Source organism: Lontra canadensis, unplaced genomic scaffold, assembly GCF_010015895.1.
Source record: "Lontra canadensis isolate GAN:19392208 unplaced genomic scaffold, GSC_riverotter_1.0 scaffold142, whole genome shotgun sequence".
Classification (NCBI taxonomy): Eukaryota; Metazoa; Chordata; class Mammalia; order Carnivora; family Mustelidae; genus Lontra; species Lontra canadensis.
In genome coordinates this window covers 1,351,357-1,375,876 of record NW_022631136.1, presented here as the reverse complement: position 1 = coordinate 1,375,876, position 24,520 = coordinate 1,351,357, and the positions used below count along the sequence as shown (strand labels likewise).

At 43.5% G+C, this 24,520-nt stretch overlaps 1 protein-coding gene across 3 annotated transcripts in view; it reads right to left on the bottom strand.

Annotated features, from left to right (window-relative positions):
- Nucleotides 1-631: 631 nt before the first annotated feature.
- PIP5K1A (phosphatidylinositol-4-phosphate 5-kinase type 1 alpha) overlaps nucleotides 632-24,520 on the bottom strand; it is a 37,512-nt gene continuing 13,623 nt past the window's right edge. The window contains exons 3-16 of one of the 3 annotated variants that reach the window (XM_032843683.1): nucleotides 18,694-18,725; nucleotides 16,849-16,929; nucleotides 15,062-15,192; nucleotides 14,504-14,621; nucleotides 14,172-14,324; nucleotides 12,715-13,014; nucleotides 9,660-9,865; nucleotides 8,792-8,875; nucleotides 7,924-7,972; nucleotides 7,630-7,714; nucleotides 6,413-6,559; nucleotides 6,086-6,215; nucleotides 2,571-2,619; nucleotides 632-2,294 (exon numbers count right to left, since the gene is read on the bottom strand). In XM_032843683.1, coding sequence (XP_032699574.1) covers nucleotides 2,292-2,294; nucleotides 2,571-2,619; nucleotides 6,086-6,215; nucleotides 6,413-6,559; nucleotides 7,630-7,714; nucleotides 7,924-7,972; nucleotides 8,792-8,875; nucleotides 9,660-9,865; nucleotides 12,715-13,014; nucleotides 14,172-14,324; nucleotides 14,504-14,621; nucleotides 15,062-15,192; nucleotides 16,849-16,929; nucleotides 18,694-18,725 — 1,568 coding nt within the window. In that variant the 3' untranslated portion in view covers nucleotides 632-2,291. The remainder of the gene's footprint in view (nucleotides 2,295-2,570; nucleotides 2,620-6,085; nucleotides 6,216-6,412; nucleotides 6,560-7,629; nucleotides 7,715-7,923; nucleotides 7,973-8,791; nucleotides 8,876-9,659; nucleotides 9,866-12,714; nucleotides 13,015-14,171; nucleotides 14,325-14,503; nucleotides 14,622-15,061; nucleotides 15,193-16,848; nucleotides 16,930-18,693; nucleotides 18,726-24,520) is intronic. The other 2 variants (XM_032843682.1, XM_032843684.1) reach the window with 2 other exon arrangements.

The window sequence follows — 24,520 nt, the reverse complement described above, 5'->3', positions numbered from 1 at the left end:
TTGACCTCCAACTACCCAGTGAATTGCTCATTAGGTGCTGCAAAAATATTCGCAAAATGATCTTAACAAAATAAGGGATAGTGCTGTGGAAAGAACACTAGTTAGTTGACTTGCTTCTCTCCAAACTTCCCCGCCCACATGACTTAGAACAGGCACCAGCTCTTTGGTCTAGATTCCCATCCAAGTAAAAAAGCCTAACTAATAACGAAGTTCAACCTCACAGAGAGGAAAACAACTGAAGGAAACAGTCCCTGTGGTCTTCTAAGTGACACCTTAGCACCAGGTCAGGGGAGGGAAAGAGAGGGAAAGGCCAAATGATCTCAAGCTTTTGTGCCTCCTCCTTTCCTCCTTTGGATTCCCAGATCCATCAGTTAAAGTAGGTTGCAACTCAGGCAACAGACCAACAGTAATTCCCTTCATATTCATTCACAGCTTTTCAAGGTGAAGTTGATCAAGTGGAGAGGTGGCTGGAAGGTAGGAAATGAAGCTAGCACAGGCCTGCACCAGACTGAAGGCAACTGGTGAGGAGGCTGCATTTGCTCAGGGAAACAACACAAATAACACAGCCCTAGCTGGGACGTGAGGTTGGAGCAGATGGTGTATGAAAAAGCAATCAGGAAGAAACAAGAGGTCTAAATAACTGATGAAAGTTTAATACATTAAAACCAGATATTTATCACTTTTATATTGCATTTGCCGTATCTGAACAATACAAAGTGGAGGCAAATAGTGACACTTCATAAAAATGTTGATTCCCCATTCCTTTCCCTAAGACCCAGCCCCCCTCAAATATTCCCTCCCACTCCCTACAGAACTCTGTCCTGAATAAAACACTTAAATACATCATAAATAGTAAATTATGAAAAAAAAATAGCAAGAATTGTTTCTTTCCTTCTTGTAAAAAAGAACATGGCAGCAAAGACAGGCAGCCAGAAACTGGCTGGGGGTGTCTAATATAGACAGTTATTTGGGGGACGGGCTAACTTACTATCAAGGTCGGGCAGGATGGAGATGGGACAGTATTCAACAATCTGCCTGAAATGCCAGGCCCCCTTAGCCCCCAGACAGGAGGAGGAGGATCAGGTGAGGAACCACAACTCTTAGAGAGGGGGAACAGACAGATTACACAGCTCTCATTTCCGAGTTCTCTGCACGAGAAGGGGCAGGGCATGTGGCACAGCAGTGACCTCACCTAGGCAAGAATCTGCTGGCTCCCCATCAGTCTAAGTGAATATTCTCTAGCCTCATAGATACAGACTGCCTGTTAAAGGGACAGAGGTGTCCCCTCCCCACCTCAGCTCCTTGAAAAGCAGAACACTGTCAGAAAAGGTGGGAAGAGCAAGGAAGAAACCTCCTTTTGAGAAGGATCCAAATTCATTTAAGTCTTCGTATTTAGAAAAATAAGCAGAATACATTTCAAATTGCAAAACACTAACAACTGTGATGGCCTGGCAGTGAGCAGGGTCCTGCCTAGCAAGGGCTCTGATCTTCTGGTCCCATGACTGCCCTACTGTTTCAACAAAAGGGATAAAGATTACCCCATGTTCCCACTCTCTCCATTCCTTCAGCCTTAAGAAATTCATCAAGAGAGGAGGAGTTAAAGAGGAGCTGCTCCTGGCAAAGCAGTTCCACACTCCATTTCTCAAACACCAGGGGGTTCTGAGGGAGCCCCCAAATAGGCATCTCTCCTGACAATTCTGCAGTTTTGATTTGAAACTAACTGGCTTCAAATTGTGTGCTGTGTGCTAGTTTTTCTTTTCCTTTTTTTAAGGAAAAAAAAAAAGGAAGGTGGGAGTTGGCTTAACAACCTTATCCCCAAAACCTTTACAGAGATTACAAGGATCTTCTTCCAGAGAAAGTGAGAAGGTGGAGATAATGTGCCAGCCAGTCTGCCTGAGGAAATTTAAGAGTCCAGCTCCCGGTGAAAGGTAGATGAAGAGGAAGAAAACCACCAAATCCAGCAACCCCACTTCCAGCAGGAAGAATGGGGGTTTGAAAACAATGCAGTTGTGGAAGCCAAGGCTGGCCCCTTGAAAACTTGTGCCATCTAACTCAGAAGTGGAGAAGATGTTGCTGTCCTCAACTGTCCGAGGCACTGGTGCCCATTCATAAGGAAGGGGAAGGAGAAGAGGTTCTTCTTCAGGAAGGAGGCAGAGAGCTCCCCTAGCCTCCATTATATTCCTTTTGTGATGACCACGAAGAAGAAAATTCAGCATTGCTGGGGCAAGGGCTGGCTTCTTGGTATCACCAAGCTGGCAGAATCTTGTTCCAGGTCTTCTGAATTTTTCTGCTCACTGGAAAGGGTAAGGGTATAAGGTTAAGGATGTGGAGTATGAAATGAGGAGGGAGGAAGGGAATTCAAGTTCATTCCAGCTTGACTGGCAAAATTAAGTTTTCTATTTCATCCTTCGCTTCCAAGTACAAGGTCCCTACAAAATTTAAAAAGGTAAGATTGAAGGGGCACCTGGTCCCTCTAACCTTGCAAATTAACTCCCTGTTCCACTTCATCAGTAATCCTCTTTATACCCTTCAAAGCAAGCATTCACCTCCCCCACATCCCAGACACTCACATGGGTGAACTCTGATTCTGCAACTTCAGGCTTTTCCAAGAGGGTTGAACTAGCAGAAGAAAAAAAAAATGGAGGCAGAGAGGAGAAGAATTAGAAGATAAGAAAGAGAAAGGACAGGGAGGGGGTGGGAGGGATGGGGCAGCTGGGTGATGGACATTGGGGAGGGTATGTGCTATGATGAGTGCTGTGAATTGTGTAAGACTGATGAATCACAGACTTGTACCCCTGAAACAAATAATACGTTATATGTTATTAATAATTTTAAAAAAAAGAGAGAGAGAGAGAAAGGGCGCCTGGGTGGCTCAGTGGGTTAAAGCCTCTGCCTTCAGCTCGGGTCATGATCCCAGGGTCCTGGGATCAAGCCCCACATCGGGCTCTCTGCTCCACGGGGAGCCGCTTCCTCCTTTCTCTCTGCCTACTTGCGATCTCTGTCAAATAAGTAAATAAAATATTTTAAAAAGAGAGAGAGAGAGAGAAAGGACAATCCTCTCAAGTCAAATCTTGTATTACTTCTCCATATTTCACTTCAGGATCAACTTAGGATTCAGAAAGAGGCTAAGAAACTACCAGACTTAGAAGCATGTTGTTTTAATTAACTATTTAGCTTCATGAGTACTACAAAACTATTTCCCAATACCCTCCCCTTCTTTCTTCAATTCCTAGGTGTAGTAGGCACTCAGTGATTACTGTTGCCTGATATTTGTGCCATTGTGTAATTCTCTCCTCTTGAATGGGGGCTGGATTTAGTGACTCTCTTCCAGAGGACAAAATGTAGGCCAGGTGATGGAACATCAATTCTGAGATTAGGTTACAAAAAGACCCTACCTAGCTTCCTCTTGGGCTCGAGTTCTCTTACTAACTGTTTGCTCTGAGGGAAGCTAGCTGCCACATGAAGAGAACATGTGACAAGGAACTGAGGGAGGACCATAGGCCAACAGCCTACAAGGAACTGAATCTTGCTAACAACCATGTAAATGAGCTTAGAAGTTGATCCTCCCCCAAGGCAAGCCTCCAGATGAGACTACTGCCCTAACTCACAGCTTCACTGTAACCTCTTGAGAGACCCTGAACCAGAGGCACCCAGCTAAGTCACACTTACACAGTCAAGCCACATAAAATCTGAAATAATAAATGTTGTAGTTTTTAGCTGCCAAATTGAGAGTAATTTGTTTCACAAAAATAATATAAATTTTTGAACGTGGAAGTAAAGTGCTACTGAACTAAAAAGTGGAAGAGGCTTTGGAAGAGGGAAATGGGCTTTCAGGAGAGTTTTAGTGAAAATCTAGAAGGGCCATGAACATACTGCAGAATCTTATACTTGATGAGGGAGTTGCCAGTGTGGGCTCAACGGAAAGTGAGAAAAATCTTATGGGAAACTGAAGGAAAGGACACCCCTGTAATGTAGTGGAACAAAGTTTTGCAACAATGTCATATGCAGTCATGTGAAAAGCAGAATACGTGTCTAATGGATTGGGTGATCTACCTAAGGAGAATTCTAAACAAAGTGCTAAAGGTGCCACCTGGTTCCTTCTCCCCCGCCACCACCCGCCCCACCTGGTTCCCTCTTAATGCTTACAGTAAAACGAGAAGAAAAAAATTAAGGGAAGGACTATTAAATAAAAGCACTTTCAGGACCTGATGGTTTTGAAAATTCTGAGCCCCTCCAGAGAGCAAACAATGCTAAAATTAAGAAACAGCTTGTGAGCAAGCACAAAACCTAGGCATTACCAGGAAAATGCGGTCTAGAGACAAAGCCAAGGGTATGACTGTAAAACATTTTCTAAGACTTCAGAAAAATCAAAGTTGGTTCCTTAGAGTACTACTCAATCATACAAAAGGCCATTCAAAAAGATTAAAGTCTCCCGGATCCTCTCAGCTTAACAGGATCACTAAGCAGTACAGGGCTTATGAAGAGGGTATCTGTGTGTGTGGCTTTTGTCTAGGGGACTGAATCTTACTGAGACTCACAGGAGGACCACAAAATCTTTGAGGGCATTATAACAGCAGAAACATTCACAGCTTGGACTGAAAGGGGCATACACAGTGTAAAAAGAAGAAACTGCTGGACGCCAAAATAGGAAGCAGGCTGAGAAAACTACTAGCTGCAAACACATTCTCGCTTTCATGAAAAAAGCACCAGAAAGCAAAACCAAGATGTCAAAGAGTGGAGTAAAGAGTCATGGGAGAATTACTCCCAAGCTTTTTCCCTGTATTTCGCCTGATCAAAGAAACTCAACAATTGCTGGATTTTGGACTAGCTATGCACCAGTGACTCCTCTGTGCCTCCCTCACTCTTCTCTTTGTACAGGAATGTGTTCAGTGTTATCTACTTACTGCCTCACCACTGTCTGCTGGGTGTGTAGGGAGAAAACAGCTGTCTCTAGTTTCACAGGTCCAAAGACTAAGAGCAACTGTACTCAAGGAACAGTACCTGGGGAGCTCCTCCAAACCTAGACCTAATTCAGATGACAAAATTCTGGAATTTAAGCTGCTGCTGTAATGGGATCAGACTTTTGAAGACCACTGGAGCAAATGAATGCATTTCGCACAGGGAGGGACAGGAAGCATTGGGGGCCAGAAGATGGATTGCGAGAGGTCGCTTTTTAGGGGGCTCCCTATGAGTTCTGCTTCCTGGTATTCACAGCTTTGTGTAATCCCTTCCTTGTGAGTGTGGGCTAGATTTAGTGACTAGAATGCAGCACAGGTGATAGGAGGTCAATTTTGAGATTAGGTAACAAAAAGATTATGGCTTCTGGATAGGTGCATGCACTCTCACTTGCTCGCTCTGAGGGAGGCCAGCTGTTTAATGTTCTGAGTTGTCCTAAGGAGAGGCTCATGTTGCAAAAAACCATGGGAGGCCCCCAGCCAACTGCCAGCAAGGAACTAAGGCCCTCTGTCCAGCAACCCACAAGTAACTGAACCCTGCCAACAAGCATATAAAGGAGCTTAGAAGTGAAGCCTCTCAGTTGAGCCTTCAGATGAGATGGGAGCCCCTGGCCAACACCTCATGAAAGACCTTGAGCCTGAGGACCCAGCTAAGCTGCACCCACATTCCCAACCCACAGAAGCTATGATATGTGTTTGTTATTTTAATCCACTAAGTTTTGGGTTAATTTATTATGATGGACTAGATAATCAACACACCATCTAACAAAATTAAACCACAACCTTTAGAATGTATCCTTTTACAAGACTCACTGTTCATTTTCTTCCCTGCCCAGGAATCTTTTTCCAGGCTTACAAAGTAAGCTGAGAATTCTCACCTAACTCACCAGGAGATAAAGGGTTAGTTGGGGGCACATTCTATCAGAATAGTCTGCACACCCCTTAAAGATGCAGAGATGTTGACACACTCCTTCAAGTCAGTAAAGATGAACTAAAGGAAAGTAAACCCAGAAAAATCTAGTGAAGAGCAAAAGACAATGATCTCTCGAAAAAACAAAATTACGGAGGTTCCCAAGGACCTGAAGAGAGAGATGAAAGGAGAACATGAAGAAAGGGGCCAAGGAACCAACCTTGTAGTTTGCATTTGCAAAGTCTCTCCAACTACAGGTGAGAAATAGGGGTCAGGAAGAGTCGAGACCTCACTGATTTTCTCCAAAGGTGGAGTCTGAGGTAAAACATCAGGACGACCGAAGTGGACGCCTGGAAAAAAGAAAAGGGAAGAAAATCAATAAATAAAAAAGAAGACAAAACGGGGTGGGGGAAATACAGAGGGAAAAAAGTGTAACTTGGCTTTTCCTAGATATGAATGGGGAGTAGAGGTTCTAGGCAGATAATCTAGGGCTCAGAGGGAGGGAGGGAGTCCCCAATCACATGGGAACCCCAGCCCTGGCGCTGACCTGGCTCCACTTCCGCCTTGGTTGTCACTTGTGCCTTGTGCTCCCCAGAGACCGATGTCTGGTAAGTAATGCAGGAGTTGCCGCTGGGGCCTGCTCGCCGAGAGAAAGATGAGCCAGACCGAAACTTTTTGGAAGGAGAGGGTTTCACTTCAAAAGGGAAAGAGAAAGCCTACTTAGCACCCACCCGAGAAACCATCACCGAGACACAGATACAAATCGCTAGCATCCCCAACACAGACCCAAAGGTGCTCTGCAAAGCGGGAAGAAGGACTAATGTCAACAAAGACAGGCTCTATGAACTAGAGAGAGGGTGTGCATCTCAGTTCACCTCACTCTGAAAAGCAGAGAACCTAGAGGAAAGCAGACACATACATATCTTGGCCCCGCTACACACAACCTCCATGGCTTGCTTCCACCTGATGAGGTGTCTTCCATTCCGTCACTCCCTTGTTCTTTAACAGTATCCTCCTGCTCAAGCTGACGAAGATGACCCTTTCACTCTGAGTGCTTGTAGCATTCACGTACACAGCACCATGATACTTTACACTTGCTTATATGCCACTTCGAAAAGATTTTGAAGGGATTTTCCCATGTTTCTTAATACTGTCGGGCATGCCTAAGTCCTCTCTGCCACACTGAGGGATGACTGAGGCCTATGATGAGGAGATGGGAAGAAGGAGTTGGAAATCTGCCAATGGCAGCAGCACTGGAAGGCTGGAAAAGAAGAATACTGGCACTTTCCAACCAAGAAAGTTGAGGGAAGAGAGTAAGAACGACTGCTAAATACAATCAGTAAATGCTTCTCTAACCCTTTGATCCTAGTCTGAGAATTCCTTGGCCCTGGGGATGTGAAGAGAAAACAGAAGACTGGTAATATGCTTGCCTATCTCTGTCTAGAAGTCTGGCTCTATCTCAGCCTATGGCATGGATCCTGCTCCCACAATGACACTCCCTACCCCCCCAACCCTGCCCAAATCCCACCAATTTCCCAGAAATGCCCCTCACCTCAATGACACACGAAGGGAGAGCCAGGGGAAAAGCAGCAACTCGGAAACCACTGGGACAGACAGGGTGACTGACATAAAGACGGGCAGCAGCTCTCATGGGATGTGGGTGGAGCAGAAGAGGCTTTGGCAGTTCCCTGACAGAGGTGTCTTGCCCACCCATCTCCTGGAGTAAGGGAGTCATTGAGGGGTCATCTGGTAGAAGCCACTTACGGGGTATCTTCTTGAACACTGTGTTGCACATGAAGCGCTGGAACCGTTCAGCATAGAAGCCTGGGCGATGCACCGATACGGTGTCCTACAGAGCAGAAGAGATGGCTGCAGAGTTAAAGAGGGGGAAGGGCCAGCAAGAGGATCGCTATTTAGTCCAAGGGCTATTTTCCTCTAGGCTGAGACCCTAACAGAAGGGCAGAACCCACAAAGGAAGTAAGAAAGAAAGAAGAAATTGGGGGTGCAAATCACAACTGAAGGAGCCAGGAGGAGAGCCACTAGCAATCTGTTACTCACCCCATCGTGTACCAGGGCTTTCCAAGAGTGCTCCAATTTCTTAACAAACCTGCCAAGAAAAATGTGTATCACACAGTCACCAAGTTTTTAAATGAATGACAGTTTTTTCTTTTATGAAGTTAAAGAAGCTGAGAAAGCACTCCCTCTATTACACTCGCTTTCCAAAGAACAGACACAGTAGTACTCATTCAGGACAGCGATCAAAGCTGTTTCTAGGGAAGTTCATTACCTCCCCTATTGAAAAAGGGAACTTAATATGTCCCTGGTAAGTCAGGGATAAGAACATTTGTCGCAAAAGGAACAGTGAAGGGACAGATGAGCATGCCTGGAAAAAACCGGATGATAATACTGTGAAACAGTAAACCAAGATCTGTCCAGTTTTCACTAGTAGTTGAAACCTGTTTACAGGGGTAAAATTGGATCTAACATTTCCAAATTCTCCCTGTCACTTCACTGCCTCAGTTCCATAGGTTAATAGCACAGGACACAGTGATCCTCTTGTTTTTCCTCCGAGGAAAAGAGGAACATGTTTCCAGCTGTACCCCAACGTGGAGTATGATTCATCTCACAAGTTTTTCACAAAGAGCCAGACAGATGGTGTGTTCTACCCCGGTGCTTCTGAGGACTGACTCAGCTCTCCACAGAGGTATATGTTATGTTTCAGAAGGTGGCAGGGTAGCAAAGCCAGGGAGACAGGCAAAATCAAGGAAATAAACCACCATCTGAAACCCAAGGAGGTAAGCCACTAGAATCCAACCCGCTGTTCCTGTTTCAGGAAGAATTTAGTGACAAACCCAGCTAAAGGAGAAATGTGAATGGTTATCTGCAAACACTCTGTCCCCTCATTTGGGATCCATATGCTCCTCACCTGTAAGACTGGAGAATGTCAATGATCCCAATATAAAGCAGCAGCCTTTCCCCTTTACTGTTGCGGGCAGGGATGCCACCCATACTGTTCCAGAAGACAAGAAGAAAACAGTAAGAAAACCCCTGGCCTGGCACATGAGGGCTTCTCCTCACCTCGAGTCAGATCAGTATAGGGAACTGAGATCTAAACATAACTGCCCCATCTTTCGTAAGCTGGGGAAGAGTGAAAACCTTCCTCCAACCCCAAGAGCCACTCTGGAGTATGAATTATAACCTCTTTCTCTCCAAGTCTCACTCGCCTGCTCTCTGACCCCAATTCTACCAAAGAGAATCTAAAGTCACCCCTACTCAGCAACACTGAAAATGCTCAGTAACTCTGCACTTCCTCAGTACTTTCGTATTTTAACTCACACCCACTAGGACCCTCTTCTTGAGTCACAGTAAAGGATACGTTAAAAATGAAACCACTTACAAGACATTTCTGATGCTTCAGTAAATATACTTCCTTGATTGAGAGATCCATTATGGTGAGAAAGGCGCCTTTCATAAAGCGGCCTATAGTAAATTACTTCTGGTGAAGTTCTAATAGAACAGGCAGACATGCGTCTAAGGCTCTGAGTATATTCTTTTTGAAAGGTGTTTTAATTTTAAATAGCTCTCCTTCCCAGATGTACTACAGATCCCCAACTTAAGACCTCTTCTTTTCCTTTTACATTCTTAAGGTTAGTTCCATAGTTTTGTAAGTGTTAATACTGTCAGCTTAAATGCTGAGTCAGAGTTATTCTTATGCCAGGAGCTGCATCCTTTCTTCAAGAAAAAAAATACCATGACTCTATGTTCTCCACCCTGTTGCCCCTGAGCCCACTCACTGGTCATCAGTCTCCATGGTGCCACCTCGCCGAGCCTCGCCCTGGATAGATTCCATAGCCGTGGAATAGAGAGCCTTTTGGGGGGCTGGTCGGCGAGTGTCAGCTGAGGATTGCGCTTCACTGCCTAAGGGCTCTCTTTGTGCATGATCTATGTTATGGATCGACATCAAAAGGCTATAGTCCATTATCTTAAAGCTCTGCAGCACCTAAACGAAGGAAAAAAAAAAAAAAAAACCACATTCTGAGCCTTGGGAAGTATAAGGACTTTTTTCAGGATCTCACAGCTTTCCTGATTCAATTATTCTTTTTTTTTTTTTAATCTTTTTTTTTTCCCCAAAGATTTTATTTATTTATTTGACAGACATCACAAGTAGGCAGAGAGGCAGGCAGAGAAAGAGGAGGAAGCAGGCTCCCCGCTGAGCAGATAGCCCGATGCGGGGCTCCATCCCAGAACCCTGGTATCATGACCCGAGCCAAAGGCAGAGGCTTTAACCCACTGAGCCACCCAGGTGTCCCATCTTTTTTTTTTTTTTTTTTTTAACTTTTTAGAAAGATTTTATTTATTTGAGAGAGAGAGAGAGAAAGAGAGGGAGAGGAAGGGAGAGCATGAGACAGGGAAGGGTCAGAGGGAAGGGTCAGAGGGAAGGGTCAGAGGGAGGAGCAGACTCCCCACTGAGCAAGGAGTGAGATGTGGGACTAAATCGTGGGACTCCGGGTTCATGGCATGAACTGAAGACAGTCGCTTAACCAACTGAGCCACCTAGGCACCCTCATTTTTTTTTTTTTTTAAGATTTTTTTTTTCTTCAAGATTTCAGAGATAGAGACAGAGAGTGAGAGAGAGGCACACAGGGAGGGGGAGGGAGAGGGGCAGAGCCAAAACCAAGAGTTGGATGCTCAACTGACTGCGCCACCCAAGGGCCCCTAAAGATTTTATTTTCAAGTAATCTCTACACCCAACATGGGGCTCAAACTCAAATTCACAAGATCAAGAGTTGTGCATTCCCCCAACTGAGCCAGCCAGGTGCCCCAAGATTCAATTATTCTTGACTTTCAGGGTTAACTATAGGCTTATCCTTTGCTCCTCCTACTCCCTGGGGAAGAATATATTAACCTCCTCTAGTCACTCATTATTTCTATCCCCTCAGCTTTGTTCTATTTGAGTAAATATATATTAGGCTACTGCTTAGCCCACAACACCCTCTTTGCTTGTTCTTTCCTTGTATCTCTTTGTGAAAAGAGCCCTGTATTCAAGAGAACGTGGAATACATATCTGTGCTGTTAAGAATCCACAAGTAACTGGGGCGCCTGGGTGGCTCAGTGGGTTAAGCCGCTGCCTTCGGCTCAGGTCATGATCTCAGGGTCCTGGGATCGAGTCCTGCATCGGGCTCTCTGCTCAGCAGGGAGCCTGCTTCCTCCTCTCTCTCTGCCTGCCTCTCTGCCTGCTTGTGATCTCTCTGTCAAATAAATAAATAAAATCTTTAAAAAAAAAAATTAAAAAAAAAAAAAAAAAAGAATCCACAAGTAGGGACGCCTGGGTAGCTCAGTGGGTTAAGGCCTCTGCCTTCGGCTCAGGTCATGATCCCAGGGTCTGGGATCGAGCCCCACATCGGGCTCTCTGCTCAGTGGGGAGCCTGCTTCCCCTTCTCTCTCTGCCTGTTTTTCTGCCTACTTATGATCTCTGTCAAGTAAATAAATAAAATCTTAAAAAAAAAAAAGTGTTTCTGTTCTCAACAGTATTATAATTTAGGAAAGAAAACAAATGCAAAAATAAATCCAATACAGTCTAATACATGCAACAACAGAAGCGACTGCATGATTGGTAGTATGGAGGAGGCCAGGAGGTGATACGTAAGTAAGTTTATGAAAAATTAGAAATAAGTCCGAATAAATAAAGGAAGGAATATTCTAACACCTGGAAGCATGAAACAGCACATTATGTGCAGGGAGATATAATTTGGCACTGCTAAAACAGAAAATGCAAAGGACAGGTGTGGCAGATTATAGAAATTGACAGAGGCAAAACAGTGACAGGCCTGATGTGTCATATTAAGGAGCCTGGATTCTTTTTTTAAAAAGATTTATTTGGGGAGCCTGGGGGGCTCAGTGGGTTAAGCCTCTGCATTCAGCTCAGGTCATGATCTCAGGGTCCTGGGATTGAGCCCTGCATCAGGCTCTCTGCTCAGCAGGGAGCCTGCTTCCCCCCTCCGCCTGCCTCTCTGCCTACTTGTGATCTCTCTGACAAATAAATAAAAATCTTAAAACAAACAAACAAACAAAAAAAGAAGTAGAAGAAAGAAAAAAATCCTCCTAACCTTAAGATGGAAGAAATAAAAGTTGGCTTACATCCAGAAAGAAAACAGCTGATAGAGGCTGAAGCCAGGGAAGGGAAAGGAAGCAAGATGTGAAACAGAACCCTAAAGAAACAGTTCTGAAAAAGTGACCTGTAAGAAGCCATCACATTGGGCAAAAAGGAGATTAAAGATGGGTAAGCGTAGACATGTTTATAAACTGGGGACAAATGGACGGTATGTAATAGAATAGAGGGGTAGTCTGCTTAGAAACAAAGCTGGGGGATAGCAGTCAGAAAATGGCTTGGAGACTGCAATCATGTGATATCTGTGCTGAGAGGAACAGGAGGTAGAGTGCTGAACAATACTGAGGCCAGATAGCGTCAACCTGTAGAGATGCTGGTGGAATAGACCCAGGTGTGTGATTTCCTTCAGCAGCACTCAGGTTCCAAGATATAAATTTGAATCTGGCAGGCAGGACCAAGATCTGAGGAATGATGGTACTGGTATGAAAATAAGGAGACTGTAGGATTATGAGGCCTAGGAGAGGTAAAGAAAATGAAGCCAGGTCGGGGAGGATAACAGAATGCAAAATGTAAAGGCTCAGCAATAACTTAATGCAAAAGTTATTTTAAATGAAGTCTGGGACATATGGAGCTAAGGAACCAAGTCCCATCTTGCACCGATTTGAACCTTAAGAACAATAAGCGGTTTTAGTGGCTGAGATTTTTGGTATTTGACAGGGAAGAAAATATGATAAACTCACCAAACAGTCACGCTGAAGGGTCTTACATAGAGCATTGTACATGTCAGCATCCAAAAAAAGACCATCTGGAATATCTTGTAAGAAGTCCAGGTCTTTAAAGGTAGGGAGAGGCTTCTCTCGCTCTTTTTGGGAAGCCCGCCGTTTGTAGGTTGAGCCCTTGAGGTCATATTTCATGTGCATCTTGACCGACCGTGGTAAGAGATTGTTCATCACCACAATTCGAATGTTCTTACCACCTGCCTGCACACAGTACAGTCCATAGAATTTAGGCAGCAAAGTGCGAGGATTCTGGTTGAGGTTCTGAGAGCACAAAAGTAAAAAGAAGCAGGAGAGCAAGTCAGACGATTTTCAGTGAAACTCAAGGGTAAAGGTTGCCACCCCCTTTCCTTTGTCTGCTATATGGGATTCAGGTACAATCTATCTGTCCATAAGCCCACATCAAATTTGTTTTCAATTTCCCAATACATCTACCTCAGTGACTGGATCACCACCAAGCATGAAAGATTATGACTTAAGTCGAAGGCAGATGCTTAACTAATGGAGCCACAGACCTGATGGAGCCACGGACTGTCCAATACAGTAATCAGTCAGGATACACAATATATGATGGGTATTCTTTTAGAGAGGCTTAAGAAAAGATCATGTTGAAAAAGTCTTAACTCTAAGCCCTTGGTATAGTATATTCTTGTGGCTGTGATGCAAAGCAATACTAACTTCTCCAGAAGCTCTGAGAGCAGTCACTCAAGAGTTAAGATGGAGTAGAAGTAACAACTTCATTCCCTAGTATAGGAGGTGGATTAAGAACAGAAAACAAAATTATCACTGAATTTCAACTTTGGGTAGGATGGTCTAAGTCAAATAACGCTTAAAATAAGACAGATGGGGTCCCCGAGTGGCTCAGTCAGTTAAGTGCCTGCCTTCAGTTCAGGTCATGATCCCAGGGTCCTGGGATGGAGCCCTACGTGGGGCTCATCAGGGAGTCTGCTTCTCCCTCTCCTTCTGCCACTGCTCCCACTCGTGTGCTCTTTCTCTCTCGTTATCGCCCTCAAATAAATAAAATCTTAAAAAAAAAAAAAAAGACACAAAAAAACCCTTTTAGCCCCAGAGAGGCAAAAGAGATGGGGCAAAAAGCCCCAAAACAAACTACATCTTTAAGACAGAAATGCGGACTTTGTGTTGCCCTGCTGAAGAGAGCCCCCTAGCCTTTTTTCCTTTTTTAAAGATTTTATTTACTTATTTGAGAAAGAACACAAGCAGGGGGCAGGGAGAGGGAGAAGCAGGCTCCTCGCTGAGCAGGAAACCTTACGCAGGGCTTGATCCCAGGACCTTTGGACCATGACCTGAGCGTAAGGCAGATGCTTAACTGACTGAGCCATGCAGGTGTCCCAAGAGAGCCCCCCAGCCTTGTCTAGGAGTGGAGTGGGCAGCAGAGGTGGCCAGTGCTCCTCTTCCCTCACCATGTAGTATCCTGGAAGCAGCTTCTGCAGAAACTCCGCTTCTTTATGCTGAACCGTTTTAATAATGAATTCATCATCGCTGGACACATAGAAGAGGGAACCACTAGCCCCAGAGTTGCAGAGTTCAATCAGCGGCTCACTGCAGAGAGAGTACTGGGGCCCAGGAAGAAGAGAGTAAGAAGTTCAGAAATACCAGGGCCTGTCCGACCAGAAATTAAGTACAGATGTAATTCTGTTCTAAAGGTATATTAGAGCAAGACTGGAGAAAGGGTCTTCCTTTAGGAGGATGCCTCTGATACTGGAGTCATAGAGTCCTGGGAACGAGAGCTTACCAAGTAATCATCAGGCCGGATACCAAATAACTCCCGAAAATAACGGAAGGCAACAGGTGCATAGGTCTTGAACCGAAAGTCATTGTAGTGATGAGCAGGAGTCAAGTTGCTCCCTTCACTGTAGGGTTAAAATAGAAAAAGCTGTAATTCACCAGTCCCTGTCACCCGGGAAGTCCACCCTGGGCAGACACTCAGAGTAACCCAAAGGCAGGTCAATACACCCCTTTTGAGAGAAAGAGAGGGATTAGATGAGTCAGTTACTTAGTGGGACAAAGCCACAACATGGGGATTAAGACATGGCACAGGGAGTCAGACTGCCCCTACCCAGTGCACTGAATTGCTTTTTAGGGCTCACTCCTAGGGCCGGAGGCTTATGGAAGCATTCAAAGGACACTATCTGCTCTCTAAATTCTCTATTCCTACATCACCCCAAGATCAAGTTAAGGACTGGACATTGGGCACATGCCTAAATTAGACCTGAACCCCGAAAACTGGCCTGAGGTTGATATGAAAAAGCCACACTTCCCACGACATTCCCCTGAACATTAACCTTTGTACCTGGGGAAGAAGATACTCTCCACAACATAGAAGTCTTGCATGAGGACATCACGCTCTGGTTTGGTACTCAGGCTCCCCACAGTGTGAGTAATGCCTAACTGGATGGCACCTTTCAAGGCAGATGAGGTTGTCTGAGAAACAGAAGAGAAAATAGGAAAGTTTCTAGTATTAAATCTGATCAGAACAATAAAAACTCAGGAGGGAAGAGCCAGAAGAAGGACTCAAAGCAAATGGCACTTCTGATACTTCAGACTAAGCTGTGGCAGTCCAATTCCTCCATCTTCTTGCTTTACATGGCTATTAAGCCTGCTAAAGGTTGCAAGGGTATGAAAATACACAGTAGCAAAGGCAGGACTGAGTCAGCCTGAGCTAGGCAAGGTGTTCCTGCTTCTCCAAATTTATAGCTGGAAGCTACAATCCATATCAACATTTGGAAGTTATGTTGTACTGAGAGAAAAATTTTAAGTCTCACTTCAAAGATTCCTGCGTGCAGAATGTCTGGGGCTCTCCAAACATTTTATTCATGAAATATAGACTGTAACTAAAATACGGACTGATATTCCGATGGACTACCTGGCTACAGAAGCTTCAGTCCTTTAAGGCAGAGACTGACTCATGTCCCAAGGACGACAGGCTGGCAAAAAAAAGTTCCTAATTGAAGAGAAAGCCTGAAAGACTCAAATTATTTCTGAAAGAAGTGTTTAGATTTAAAATGATCACACTATAGTCAAAAACAATGAATTCAAGAACCTCACTCTTATAATCCCATGGGAAAATATCAAATCATCTAGATCTGTGCTGTCCAATATACTTGCCACTGGCCAGAGATAGCTACTTAAGTTCATTAAAATAAAAACTGAAAATCTGCCTTTTCAGTCTTACCAGCCACATTCAAGTATGACTAATGGCTACTATTGGAGGACACAGACTATAGCACATTTCAATCACTGTAGAAAGTTCTACTGGACAGTTTTGTTCTAAATGATTTCCCTTCTCCCCGACTCTTACCAAGTATTAAATTACTTGTACTTCTACTTAGTCGTCATTAGGCACTAAAATGTTAACTAGAGTGGTAGCCTGGCTCAGTCAGTAAAGCATGTGACTCTTGATCTCAGGGTCATAAGTTTGAGCCCCATGTTAGGGTCAGAAATTAATTTACTTTAAGTAGGGTCCATGCCCAATGTGGGGCTCAAATTATGACCTTGAGATCAAGAACTGCATGCTCTACTGACTGAGCCAGCCAGGTGCCCTGTTAGAGATTACCCTCTGCCCCCCAAATTTTATACATATACACACACATACACATACATACACATATATATATAACTAGATTTTGAAGTGTGAGCCTCTCCAATTAGCCTAGAAACTCATCTTTTTGTCTCAATGTTCAGCACATAAATAGAGCTCAATAAGTAACTGCTGGATTGACAAGGGCCTCGAGCCCATTCCCAGAGCGGGTCAGGTACCTGACAATGGAATAAAGACAGAGAACACCCACAAGAAAAATTTACATGGGCCAGAACTCCAAGAACTCCAAGATATCTACACACACTGTATCAAACAAGGTATAAACACTCAATGGAACAGTTGAACACTGTCCTTGGGAAGCCTGAGCACCTCCCAAAGTGGTCCAGAACTGAAAGTAAACTCTAAAGTCCAAGTTGTATGATAGCTCTTGTGCAAAAGGCTTAGGATATCAAGAAATGAGACAAAATGTGGAGAATAAAACCAACGGGACAGAACTATTCCTTCCTGGACTAAAATGAAAGTGTTCCACCCAGACACACCTTTTTATACGTCGTCTCTCCTGAGGAATCAACACCTCGGTGGCCTATTTTCTTGATGGGCATGCCAGAGGCATAAGGCGCCTGGAAAAAGAAGAGTCAAAATTAGCATATGATCCCCATGTAATACACCATATAGCTACCATGATACATTAAAACAAACTGAACACTCAACCCACCCATTCTACGTTACAAATATTTTGTAAAATCTTCACAAGACCCACAAAGTTTTAGCGTTGTTTCCAAATGAATTAACTGGCTAAAAGAACAAAGAAAATTCCAAGGGACACATATTTCACTTTTGCTCCTCAAGGAAAAAAAAAGGGGGGGGGACATTAAAAAATGAGTGACATTAAGGAAAAGCAGAAACAAGAGAACTATAAAACAGCTGCTCCAGGAAAAAGAACAAACCTTAGTTCACAAAAGGCAGGTTAAACGTAGTTCCACAGACCCCCATCTTTTTTCACCAGCTTTCTTTCAGAAACCTCTACCCCTGTAACTTTCAACCTGACATGAATACTACCTACTCAAAGTGCATTCACCAGTAAAAATGATCTAGCCACTCGCAAATGCAAGTACTGCAAGCCTAGGAATTAAAAAGCTGAGGCAATAAGATGACTCTTCTGAGATAGGAGCCCTCAGTGCCTTGAAGAGACTCCTGGCAACATGATATGGCTTTGTTTTCCACCCACGGGATAGACCCTAAAATAAGGAAGGAGTAATACCAGTAGAGCAGAATTTAGAAGGCTATTTCCCACATCAAGATGAAACACAAAAGACGCAAAGGTATTCTTTGTGATGTTAGTACTCATTAAGTTAATAAGCCAGAGGCAAAAAGGCCAGTGTAAATAGGGTGTCATGATCTTAGGGCCTGATATTCAAGTTCTACTCTTCTTTCTAAGTCCCTTAATATCAGAAAACCCTCAGTATATCATCTCAAAGATCTTGGAAGAGGTTCTAAGAGAAAAACCTAAAATCTCAGGCCAAAGGGGGTCTGCACTCTGAAATCCTGTCACAAAACCCAGGAGAGAGGCAAGAAATAAGAGGTTTGGGAAATACTGAATAGGAAGAAAGTTAAGTAAATGGAAGATATTCTGCACAGACAAGAAAAACTCAGGAAATTAACAGCATCCATATGGTTAAAAGAAGTTCTTCAAATTCACTGAAGCTATGCAACCAGGAAGCAGTAACAGCAAAACCAAAGAGTAGGCTTTAGTGACAACTATGTGGGTTTTAATCCCAGCCTTATTAATTGTGTGACCTTGGGCCAACTGTAGAACCTCTAATCCTCACTCTACTTATCTATAAAACATGGATAGCAATGGTACTTAGCTCACAGGAGTGTTTACCAGATTAAATAAGAATAAAGGACACTTAGATAAATTATTTACTCTTCGGTACACTACCTTTGATACATTAAAAAAAAAAAAGCTCAATCAATGCGAGCTATTATTAATATCTATAATAAACTACAACAAAAGTAGCTGTTTAATCTCTAGTTTACCAAAGAGATGTAAAAGTCCTGTCTAGCTTCCAAGATTCAAGTAGGGAGAAAATAAAGATGTCTTTTTTTTTTTTTTTAAGATTTTATTTATTTATTTGACAGAAAGAGAACACAAGTAGGCAGAGAGGCAGGCAGAGAGAGAGAGGAGGAAGCAGGCTCCCTGCTGAGCAGAGAGCCCCATGTGGGGCTCGATCCCAGAACCCTGAGATCATGACCTGAGCCAAAGGCAGAGGCTTTAACCCACTGAGCCACCCAGGCGCCCCGAGAAAATAAAGATGTCTTAAACAGGTATCCTTCTATTCTAGAATTAAAGTTTCAGAAATATGTATCAGTATCAAACTCACCTCAGACGGCATGGATCTCTTGATTCCTGATGCTGTCAAAAGAATAAACAAAACCACAATCAGAAGTGTACATACACACACACTAGGGCCCACAATTTCTATCAAGCACACTGAAACAACTGGGGTTTGAGTCCAACTAAACCTGACAATGAGCTCCTGCCTTTTGCTCTGTGATACTAAATCCTTTTGGATAGGGATTTTAAATATCCCTTCCTCTTCTTCCATACTCATAGAGCCCTTATGCATACTCCATTCTTGTTCTAGTCCCTTTTCTTAGTTCTCCAGGAAATATATCTGTTCTTGATACATTTAACCATCAGGATAAAAGGGTCTCATCTGATACCATGGCTGAAAGAGAAAGGGCATAAGAGATACATAAGACTCACTGGAGAGTCTAGGGCTTGATTAATAATTCTTCCTGTACAGTAAAAGGGTAAGAACTTCTAGAGCCTATCTGTGGTGCTTTACTCCTCTATTATTTCAGAGAAAGGTAAAGAGTTGATCTATGGAGATAAGGCAGCTAAGGATAAGACAGTACAATGTTGAAATAATGATTCTGCATCCCTACCTCGTTTTTTTTTTTTAAAGATTTTATTTATTTATTTGACAGACAGAGATCACAAGTAGACAGAGAGGCAGGCAGAGAGAGAGAGGGAAGCAGGCTCCCTGATGAGCAGAGAGCCCGATGCAGGACTCGATCCCAGGACCCTGAGATCATGACCTGAGCCGAAGGCAGCGGCTTAACCCACTGAGCCACCCAGGCGCCCCTCCCTACCTCATTTTGATTTCTGCTGCAACTCAATAGGAATTTGTTAGCATTTACTTACTAAAGGGAGTTTTACTTACCAATATTTAATCAGTGCAGATGTGTAAGATAATTGTGTAGTTCAATCTCATAAGTATTATTACTTTTATCCATTTAAATTTAGGAAAGATTTTAAGAATATGTTTACAAAATGACTAAAAGAACCTATCTGTAGAAAATCTACTGTGAAAGGTTAAATCAGTATTTAAGGGTCTGTCATCCCCATAACCTTCATCGATGATCACACTGGAGACACATGACCACTCAGGAAGACAGACTGTTGTGTTGTCCCCCAACCCCCCCAAGCCACCCCCATTCATACTGGAAAATATTGACCTTCATATACAAAGACTACTGATAGAGACCTACAATCTAATTCTAACAAATTCAAAGGGGATAAAGATTAGCCATATTAAAGAAAATTTAAAAAAGGAGCCTAATGGGATGGATCTGCAATAACACCTGAGCAGGAAGATCCCAGGTTCCAGCGTATGTTTAAGGACTAATGATGAGGCAGCAACACATGGGATTAAGGGCAACAAGGTGAAGCTCTAATTATCATTGTTTAAGGCAAATAATCAAGGGCCCTGAGAATTTCAGAATATAGCTGGGCTCAGAGGAAAGGTTATGACAATAGACCTTAGTCGTACAGAGGCCACAGACCACATACTTCTGTTACCAATAAGCAGAGCAGCAAAACTTCCTTCCCCTTAGTGAGTCAGGGTGGCAAAAAATGGGGAACAGATGGTTTTCATTCTTCTTCCCAAAATAGGAGGCAATGGAAATGTCATCTAGCTGTTAGGAAGATCTGCTACATAAAATGACCCAGAAAACTGGAAAACCAGAAAAGCCCAATTATCTACACCCTTTATAGATGTTTCATCTTTAATCAGATCAACTTCAGCTGGGTAAAAGACAAAATAAATTAGTACTGGAACCCCAAGCTAAAGCTTCCAAGGAACAATAAGGATAACCCTGACTTATGAATAAAACTGCTACTGACTTACTATAAAATTTAAGGTGTCCATCAACAAAGAAGAAAAGGTCCAACCTTTTTTTTTTTAAAGATTTTATTTATTTATTTGATAGAGCGAGCACAAGTGGGGAGAGGCGGGGGGGGGGGGGGGGGGGGGGGAGCAGGCTCCCTGCTGAGCAGAGAGCCTGAAGCTGGGCTTGATCCCAGGACCCTGAGATGATGACTTCAGCTGAAGGCAGATACTTAACAGACTGAGCCACCCAGGCACCGCAAGGTCTAACTTTTTATATCTTATAAGCTTTTAGCCAGAAGTCAACATGCTGAGCTATTTAAAAATCAGGAGACTTGGGTTCAAATCCCTATTAGATCAGACAAATTGTTCTCTATGCTTAACTAAAACAATGAACCTATATTAGAAACCTTATGGGGGTGCCTGGGTGGCTCAGTCACTAAGTGTCCTGGAATGGAGTCCTGAGTCGGGTTCCCTACTCATTGGGAAGTCTGCTTCTCCTTCTCCCTTCAACCTCCTTGCTCGTGTGAATAAGTAAATAAGTAAAATCTTTTAAAAAAAGAAAAGATGGGGCACCTGGATGTCTCAGTGGGGTGCCTGGGTAGGCTCAGTGGCTTAAAGCCTCTGCCTTCAGTTCAGGTCATGATTCCAGGGTCCCAGGATGGAGCCCCGCATTGGGATCTCTGCTCAGCAGGGAGGCTGCTTTCTCCTCTCTCTGCCTGCTTCTCTGCCTACTTGTGATCTCTGTCTGTCAAATGGATAAATAAAATCTTTGAAAATAAATAAATAGGGGCGCCTGGGTGGTTCAGTGGGTTAAGCCTCTATCTTCGGCTCAGGTCATGATCTCAGGGTCCTGGGATCAAGCCCCGCATCGGGCTCTCTGCTCAGCGGGGAGCCTACTTCCTCCTCTCTCTCTCTACCTGCCTCTCTGCCTACTGGTGATCTCTGTCAAATAAATAAATAAAATCTTAAAAAATAATAATAATAAATAAAAAATAAAAATAAAATAAATTTAAAAAAATTTAAAAAGGCAAGGAAAGAAAAGAAAAAAAAGAAAAAAAAAAAAAAAAAGAGGCGGCTTGGGGCGCCTGAATGGCTCAGTCACTAAGTGTCTGCCTTCAGCTCAGGTCATGATCCCAGAGTCCTGGGATCGAGTCCCACATTGGGCTCTCTGCTCAGCAGGGAGCCAATTCTCTCTCTGCCTGCTGCTCTGCCTGCTGCTCTGCCTGCTTGGGCTCCTCTCTCTCTCTCCTCTGTCAAATAAATAAAATCTTAAAAAATAGATTATGTAGGGGCTCCTGGGTAGCTCAGTCAGTTGAGCATCTAACTCTTTATCTCAGCTCAAGTCTTGATCTCAAGGTTGTCAGTTCAAGCCCCACATGGCATCATCTAAAAAAAAAATCTTGTGGATGCCTGAGCAGTTCAGTCTATTAAGCGTCTGCCTTCAGGTCTGGTCATGATCCCAGCATCCTGAGATGGAGGTCTGTTTCTCCCTCTCCCTCTGTTCCCCTCCACTTGTGCTCTCTCTCTTTCTCTCAATAAACAAAATCTAAAAAAAAAAAACAATCTTATGTAAAGATTAGATGAGATAAGCTAAATCAAATGGACCATAAGGTGCTATACAAATGTATTCTTTCTGTGTGATTTCTAAAGCAAAAGCAAAATTGGGCTCACAGCAAGGTTTAATGCTCAATTACCTAGACTTTCAAGGAATTTTAATTAGCATCTCAAATTACTTGGCTCCTCCCAAACCCCTCAGCTATACCCCTCCACCACACCCTCCCGCAACTGCACACATGCAAACTACAGAATCACTGATTCTCAATGAGAAAATCAGTATGCTTTCAGTTGAGAAGACAAACACTGATTCTGGACTCCTTAATCAGTGCTTGACCTAGCCCTTCCTTTTCTGCCACTGAGAAAAAGGTTTGGAAGGTCCTGGCAGAATCAAGAAGGGCCAACATCCCATCCTCTTTGACATTCTTATCTAGAAAATAACCTCCTCTGTACGTAAGTAGTCACTAGACAAAGTTAATCAATGGAGGGAAAAAAAGGCAGTTAAATGATTTCAAAGCACAAGAGTTAGTAAGAAAGTCCTATACTTCCCTGAAAAGCTCTACCTTGCTACCTTTCCTAGTTTTATCCCACAACAAGTAGCTCTAGAGCTGCTACATTCTTGCAAAGTACCCAGAACCAGGGTGAGAGGACTTCACTCAGTGGAAGGGAAGCAAGGCAAGTGGCAGGAAGAACAGGCAGAGGGAGAAGCAGGTTTCCCACTAAGCAGGGAGCCCGATGTGGGACTCAATCCCAGGACCCTGGGATCATGACCTGAGCCAAAGGCAGACACTTAATGAAATGAGCTACCCAGGCGTCCCATAAGCCTCTGACTCTTGATGTCTGCTCAGGTCATGATCTCAGGGTTATGACATGACAGCCCTGCATAGGGCTCCCCGCTCAGCACAGAATCTGCCTGAGATTTGGTCTCCCTCTGACCCTCCCCCTACTCACAACTCTTCCTCTCTCTCTAAATAAAATCTTTAAAAAATAAATAATGATAATCAGAACAAGTAACACAGGAGGAGGAGGAGAACAAAGACCCAAGACTTATTACTCTCTTCCTTGCCTGAAGTTTTACTCCTGCACAAATCAGACCTCTAACCTATCACAGAAGAATGGAAGAGAAAAATACCTAGAGTTTTACCAATGTTGCTGTTAACACCCAGGTGGTCCAGAAACCCAATGAAGAACAGAGTGACATTTTAAGGAACAAGATACCATCTGCTAAGGCTGGACCACTTGGTCCAAGTCTCTGCTAATGAGAAACTCTCTACTGGAGAAGTCCATGAGACTGAAGGGTCAATAACATTGTACACGTTCACCTCATAATCAACCTTTCTCTCCTGTTAGTATAGAAGGAGGAGGAAGAACAGAAGGCAGGAGAAGAAGGGGGGGGGAGAGAGAAAGAAAAGACTGGAAGACCAACTCAGCATGGGCACACTGAGCTTGGTAATGCCAGCCAGCCAATGTTCAAGGGAAATGAGATTCCTCCCTATGGATAAGATCAGAATACTGTTGGGGCTGACTGGGTGGTTCAGTGGGTTAAGCCTCTGCCTTGGGCTCAGGTCATGACCCCAGGATCCTGGGACTGAGCCCAGGGTGGCTTGGGCTCTCTGTTCAGCGGGGAGCCTGCTTCTCCCTCTCTGTCTGCCCACCCCGCCTTCCCTAACGCCTCAAATAATCTTTAAAAAAAAGAAAGAAAGAAAAAAAAGACCAGAATATTGTTCAGCAGCAAGTTGGTTTTCTAGCATCTTTGTGAAAAACATTCTCTGATCAGGATATATTATCTTATAATCCATATCCACAATCCATATATATAATTTTCCTTTTGGGGTGGAAAAACAGTATAGGGCAGAGTTCAAATGTTAAAATTTACTTTACCCAGTGAAAACTTTCTCAGGGACCTACCTCTCCCATCTAAGCCAAAACTCCAAAAGGATTATTAAAATGCCTACATGATCAGTCCACACCATGAAATGTAGCATGTGCTACAGAAGAGGAGAGAGCACACTACCCAAGGTCAGGGTGGGTATGGAGGCTGACAGCTTGGCTTCTCATTGGCTCAATTTTAACACCTCAGTACCAGTTCAATGTTGAATTATTTCTGCTCCCCCTCCTCATTCAATTATTCAAAAACTACTGATTATCTGTTACATGTCAAGAAGCAATGCATATGCACTATGGACAAAGAGTTTTATGTTCCTGACCTGGAGGAGCTCACAAATTTTTTCTGCATTTTTTGCCATCACTCAGGCATCTCCACATTCTCCTAGTTCTCCTTAATACTGGTTGCAAAACTAAAATGAACAGATACCTTTTTAAAAAGGGTATTTCTCTCCACTGACAAAATTTTTATTTGTACAACACCTTAAAAGCTTACAAATGGAGCTCATCAGACCCTTAAAACATTACTACAGGGTATGGGAACCAATTAAATGAAGTACTTAAGAGACATAGCCACCAAATAGAACGTATAAAA